This window comes from Salarias fasciatus, chromosome 4 (assembly GCF_902148845.1).
Source record: "Salarias fasciatus chromosome 4, fSalaFa1.1, whole genome shotgun sequence".
NCBI classification, from domain to species: Eukaryota; Metazoa; Chordata; class Actinopteri; order Blenniiformes; family Blenniidae; genus Salarias; species Salarias fasciatus.
This window is the reverse complement of record NC_043748.1, coordinates 4,900,854-4,906,956: the sequence shown is the minus strand read 5'-3', so window position 1 is coordinate 4,906,956 and position 6,103 is coordinate 4,900,854. Positions and strand designations below refer to the sequence as shown.

General features: G+C 46.1%; 1 protein-coding gene across 1 annotated transcript in view; it reads right to left on the bottom strand.

Annotated features, from left to right (window-relative positions):
• Positions 1 to 2,065: 2,065 nt before the first annotated feature.
• Positions 2,066 to 6,103, bottom strand: part of baiap3 (BAI1 associated protein 3) — a 35,071-nt gene continuing 31,033 nt past the window's right edge. The window contains exons 25-34 of the mRNA XM_030090090.1: positions 5,790 to 6,005; positions 5,604 to 5,672; positions 5,444 to 5,523; positions 4,650 to 4,758; positions 3,965 to 4,036; positions 3,773 to 3,856; positions 3,476 to 3,596; positions 3,277 to 3,400; positions 2,980 to 3,185; positions 2,066 to 2,772 (exon numbers count right to left, since the gene is read on the bottom strand). Of these exons, the coding sequence (XP_029945950.1) occupies positions 2,669 to 2,772; positions 2,980 to 3,185; positions 3,277 to 3,400; positions 3,476 to 3,596; positions 3,773 to 3,856; positions 3,965 to 4,036; positions 4,650 to 4,758; positions 5,444 to 5,523; positions 5,604 to 5,672; positions 5,790 to 6,005 (1,185 nt within the window). The 3' untranslated portion in view covers positions 2,066 to 2,668. The remainder of the gene's footprint in view (positions 2,773 to 2,979; positions 3,186 to 3,276; positions 3,401 to 3,475; positions 3,597 to 3,772; positions 3,857 to 3,964; positions 4,037 to 4,649; positions 4,759 to 5,443; positions 5,524 to 5,603; positions 5,673 to 5,789; positions 6,006 to 6,103) is intronic.

Below are 6,103 nucleotides of genomic sequence, written 5' to 3'. Positions count from 1 at the left end.
TGGTTTGTGAAAACATTACGGAGCCGAACACAGTGACAAACACCGAAACGCTGGGGCCTTTAAAATGAAAAGTAATGTGCGGTTTTCTGGGTCTGATCAGATCTTAGAAAATGGGAGTCGTGGTTAGAAACCACAAGTAGGTGATCATGTCATGGTGACAGCAATACAATGAGTTTCTTTACTCCTAAACCACTGAACTTCACTTTTATAAGCTCCACTAGCTTCGCTTGCTGCAAGTTTACCAAATGCAACTATAGTTTCTTAACAGTAAAGAGCCACATTGGAGAAAGAGTTGCTTCTCTTTGTGATACATCTTGTGACAATCTTACGTTCGTCACTAGATAACAGCGATTTCCACCTTTAGGATGATCTTCGGCTCTGTTGGAAAAACACTTTGATCCCGATCTTCCCACAGACTGTTGAAATCTGGTGTTAAATTATTCCTGTCCGGCCGGCGAGGAGCTAAGTATAATCACGCCACTGCACAGGTTCATTATCCTTTTTCCACTCCTCTTTACCTCCTGAGATTACGCCCCGCTGCACGATGCAAACTCCGACTTCTCCTCTGGCACACGAGGCTTTGCGCTGACTCAAAGTTACAAAAGCTTAGGAGATGTTTGACGGCTGCTTCCAAAGCTTTGTGAACACTGCAGGAGCTCATTAACTGCAATTAACTCGGTTTCTCCTAATAAATGTTTTTGAAGCTCCTACCATCTGGACACCAAGCCACCCACTGCGGTACACGCTGTATTATCTTTGGGGATGTCAAGGACACATTTTCTCCCTTTCAGTTAGCAGATGTCAGAGTGTCCTGGTGTACCGCCGAAACAATATGGCTGATATTTATTACAATTTCTCTAATTTCTCTTACTGGCAGAGTGCGAGTGAAGAGCCACAGAGACTCGTGTTAAGTCTGGTCCATATGTTGAGGAAAACAATTCAAAGCTACACTTCAGGTAAAGGACTAAAACTGATTTTTTTTTTTTTATGGCAAAAAAAAGGAGGATTTGAATGACTGACAAATGCTGAATAGTGATGGAATCACAACTGGAGCGCAAGCGTGACTCTGATCCATGAGAAAAGCGACTGTAGTGCAAACTGCTGTTGATACTGGTTGATAGAAAGTTGCCTAAAAACACAGTGTACTGCTCCTCGTTGTGTATGAAGCAGCAAAAAAATGGTCCTACTCAACATTAGGCATGTTTATTATAGTGCAGTGGCTGCTCGCAGTGTTTATCAGGCTGCAATTAAGATATTTTTAGTCGAAGGTTTTGTTACTCTTAAATAATTAATGAATAGTAAACTAGTTTATAACGCAGGGCTCATCCTTTAAAATTAAATTCTCTCTGTCAGGGCGGCTGAACCGTAACAGAGAACATCTACAACAAGCATGCATTAGAATTGTGGCTGCGAAATGAATCAGAAGTGCTAACTGTGGGAATGTAAATTAGATTTGTTAAATCTAAATGCATAGATGGTGCGGTGTGTTCAAACTCCCTTTTCACGTGTGGCTCTCCGGGTGCTTCGGTTCTCCCCTTCAGTCTAAAAACACTCAGTGAATGTGAATTATTGGCTCTAAATGGAGCGTGGATGTGAACTGGAGATATGAGTTTGTGTGGTTGTATCCGCCCAGGGTTCTCCTGCCTTCACCTGGATTATTTCCAGCCTAAGTTGGATAAAAGTGGTACAAAAGAAAGCTCTAAGTGCATGCAGACAATGTTTTTCCACATTAAAATGTAATTTTCGTGAAGAGATATGACCTTCCTGCTCTCCCATTTTTGGAAACTGGCACACACACTGCGCATGGAGTGGCCGCCACGGCTTTTGTGTTTGTTACAGACACTCGATACATTTAGAACACGATGTATTTGCTGGCAAAACTGCACGCGCATTTCTGAGAACACACAAAACATCTGTCAGATTCGCTGCCGTGCCACTCTTGTGGGAGCGAACAGGCCTTTCCACCACCTTCGGCCTTTTGTAATGACCCGACGAAAGGTCTGCGAAGAATTTTAAAAGCAGAAGTCGACCGTCCTTAAACGCGCCTACTCAGAAAATCCAAAAGACAAAGCAATCCCCCGAAGCAACTGATAAATATCATTATTTCTCTGAGCAGATCCATATTTAAGCTGAGAAAGGAACTCGATAAATGCTCCACGTTCATGGAAGTTTCATCTTCACGACGTCCATGAAATACGCAGAAAGTCTCAACACCTTTGAAATGTCCCTGCGACTAATGAGCATATCTGAGGTATAGATTCAGACTCTGACTGACGACTGTTGGATATGTAAGCTACTTCCCACAAAATAGTTTTCTAATGTTAAATCTATCATATCAAAGATTATACAACAAAGATAACAGTTACCTCATTACAAAAAATAGAGACTACGAACATTTAGGATCGACTATCCATCCAGTTCTAAAATAGAGTTTAACTGAGACAGTATAGAGTTGCACAGTGACAGGATGTCCGCCTCCCAGTGAGGAAACAGCAATACGCTTCCACCGTTTTCCTGTTTTTTTTCTTTTCATTTTGGTATAGTTACTGAACAAACGGTACATTGGAAAAAAAAAAACAAAAAAACAAAAAAGAAGAGTAAATCTTGTAAACATTTTGTACCAGTACAAAAAGCACATGTTGCGGGACACCGAGACAGCTGACAGCTTTTACTCTTCCTCCATCGACTTCTCAATCTCCTTCAGCCTGCGGACAAACTCCTGAGCCTCCCTGTCTCCGATGCGGGCGTCCAGCATCCTCATGATTGGCTTCTCTGGAGGGGAGAGCAAATAGATGAGGACAGTTTCTACACCTGACACAAATACCTCGATATTGAAAGGTTTCATGCTGCATTGGAGAAGTAATTGAAAACCCGGACCAGAAGCCCCTTGGTTGTCCAAGAAACCAATATTATGTTTGTATAAAGAAAGCGAGAGAGAGAGAGAGAGCAAAGCTTGATATTGCCGGGAGCCGTGCGTACCGCTGGGTTTACTGCGAGACAGGTGCAGGATGACGGGCTGGACGCTCTTGCCAGCTGGCGAGGCGCTCGGCCTCCCCGGCCAGCAGAAGTCGCTGAGCGGAGCGACGGCTTCGCCGGCGAAGTCGTTGGTGGACAGCCAGTCGTAGTCCATCACAGTGAAGGTCAGGCAGGCGAACCTGTGTCGGTACTGCTCGGGACTGACGTGGCTGGGAGGCGGGGAGACGGGTGAGACGAGCGGGCGGGCGGGCCGAGGCGCCGCCGGACAAAAAAGAACCAAAAACGAAAAGCGGAACTCACAAGTAGAAGAGCTCGTCGAACACCGGGTGCAGCGTCTTCAGCTTCACCTGTGTGCGCTGACTCTTGGCCAGAGGGAAGAGGTGGTGGGGGCAGAGCTCCACGATGACGAAGGGGTCGCTCAGGCCTGTGGAAGACCAGAAAAGAGAGTTCAAATCCAGCTTTAAGTTACAACAGATAAGTCCGGCTTCCACAGTTCTACCGTTGGCATCCAGCGCGATGATGTCGGCGGCGTGCAGGATCTCCACGGTCAGCCTCTGCTCCGGGGCGTCGTAGTAGCACTTCACACTGATCCGGCCGTAACGCGTGTGCTTCAGGGTTTTCTGCGGGATTCAAAGCAGACGTCGTTTCGATTTGTGACAGAAAAACAAGGAGCACAGCTTGTTCATGTCTTCACACGAGTTTCAGTAAAGCAGCAGAAGACAGAGCGTCGGGGACTCCGATCAATACTCCATCCACTCTTAAAATGAGAATGTCAGCGCGGTGAGTGGAAACGCACCTGGTGTGAAATCTTCTCCAGATAGTACTGCTCAATCAGCTCAAAGGAGGAACACTTATTCAGCTTGAGCTCCTCTTCCAAAGCCTACCGCCGCCCCGAGACGGCACGAAGAGAGGGAGACAAACGGCGCGTTTGGTAGGAGGACAGGACTCTGCACACACACTTTGTTGGACTCGCTGCTTTGTTTTCTACCTTGTAGTCTCCACTCTTCATGTCTTCAAGGGAAAGACCTTCTCCCTTTGCATGGAAGAACTGCAGCAGTCTCTGAAGTGGTAAAGCAGATTAAAGAAATAAGAGAACTGCTGTTGGAATTCATATTATACTGCAAGAAGATAAAATACAATTCTCAAAAAAAAAAAAAAACAACAACAACTTTTGATTTTAAATGTTGAGAAATATAAGCAGAAACCAGAAAGTCCTTCATCCTTTCATTTTCAGATTCAGTTGCGGTTGCTGCCCGACTCCCCGCTTTAGACGGGCGAGCGTCATATCTGTGTGCAGAGCAGGAAACTCGACCCGCCTCGCTGCCGTCACTCAGCATGCTAATGCGTCCCGTCCCCGGCCAGCTGGTCAGCCTGGCATTATACAGCAGTTCCCACATCGTCGCTCATCGGGGATCTCGCCCTGGCACAGAACTCCTACCCAGTGGCTTCATGAATATCTGATATATGCTAAAAGTTTCAACACGGCGAGCAAACAGCCGTAATGAGAGATAATCCTATACAGAGCAGACACATGTCCTTTAAAGCCAAAGGACTTTTTTATTTAGTTCTATAGAGTATATGCAGGAATTTCCCTCTGGGATTAATCAAGTAATTCTATTCTATTCTTGTAAAAAAAAGAAAAGGTGTTTATATGTGAAATAATAAGCACTGACCTCCACTGTGTACTGGAAGCGGTTGTAAAACTCCACCTGAACGCCCCTGTTTTCTGTGACGGCGTCCAGGATCATGCGCAGGAGCAGCTCCCATGAGCTCTGGAGAACTCTACCAGGCGGCACACACAAAGAGACGCCCACACACTCGTGTTTACCGGCTTTACCAATTACACCCCGGTACCCTCGCTCGGCCCCACGTCTGTTTTCGCAGACAACAGCTTGATAATGAACACTTGTAAGCAGTGTAACTGATAAAGGCTGTTATTATTATTGGGAAGCATGCGTGCGTCTTACTTATTGAGCTGTCAGACATCTAACCTGGAGCTACTGAATGGATAAACTCCTCATTAAATAGGAAAAAAAAAAAAAAAAAAAGAAAAGCTGGTCTTATATATTCAAGACGAACAATTGCTGAGAATTCTCCAGGTTCTACCGCAGCAACACATGCTATTTGCATGCGAAACATCGGCGGCTGCATGCTGGTGTGACTGGCTCACATTCAGCAGCCCACTGTGATTACAATACGTTCAGCATGTGCAGCTGATTTGCATTTAAGCGCTCTGGATATTCTTGGACCGTGTGCTATACGTGTCAGCTTGATTTTATATTCCAGTCTTTGATTTTTGCGATTCATGGCGTGATTTTTTTTTTCCAGAATGTGGAAACTGACGTCTTAGCATTCACATTCTTTACAGACTCAGATTAAATGTTAAGATCATCAGATCATAACAGTGGAAATAAGAGTGTATTGGCATCAAACAATTCAGAATGATTGAGAACTAGGAGGTGATTACCTGCTCAGGTTCTCCTTCACCAGGTTCTCCGTGAGAATGACCATAGTGTCTTGTAAGTACTTCATGAGAGGAGAAACAGCCTGCAAGAAAGACATGAAGGCAGGGACTGAATCGCCACTGACGTTCAGAAAGACAGCGGCAGGAAGTCGTTTCTACGTACGTCGTCATTGTTGATGGAGTCGGGAGACAGGCTGATGTGTTGGATGTAGCGCCGCAGCTCGGGCAGCATCTGCACGGAAACATTACGATTTCTGCTTATCTACTTACATACTGAGGACTGCATCTGACACACAGATGTATGAAGGTTTGTGGGTATTTTGAAGTCGTCAGTGAACCCGGGCGTCACCTTGTCAGTGAGCAGTGAGATGAGGCGCTTGGCTTCCCTCTGCAGGTCCAGGTCCATGTTGAACAGCTGTCCGTTGAGCGCCTTGTACACCTGCTCCTTCCCCTCCGGCCCGCAGGACTCCTCCATGGCCCGCTCCACGCCGGGCCAGTCCAGGTCGCGGGGCAGGTGACCCAGGAAGACCCGCACGTGCTCCATGTCGTTCAGGGCGATGCAGAGCTGGCAGAGAGCAGAGGGCGGAGGTGGAGATAAAAGAAAGTGAGAGGAAGTGATTGATGACAACAAGAGGCAGCTGCTTTGTTTGTGTGTGTGTACAC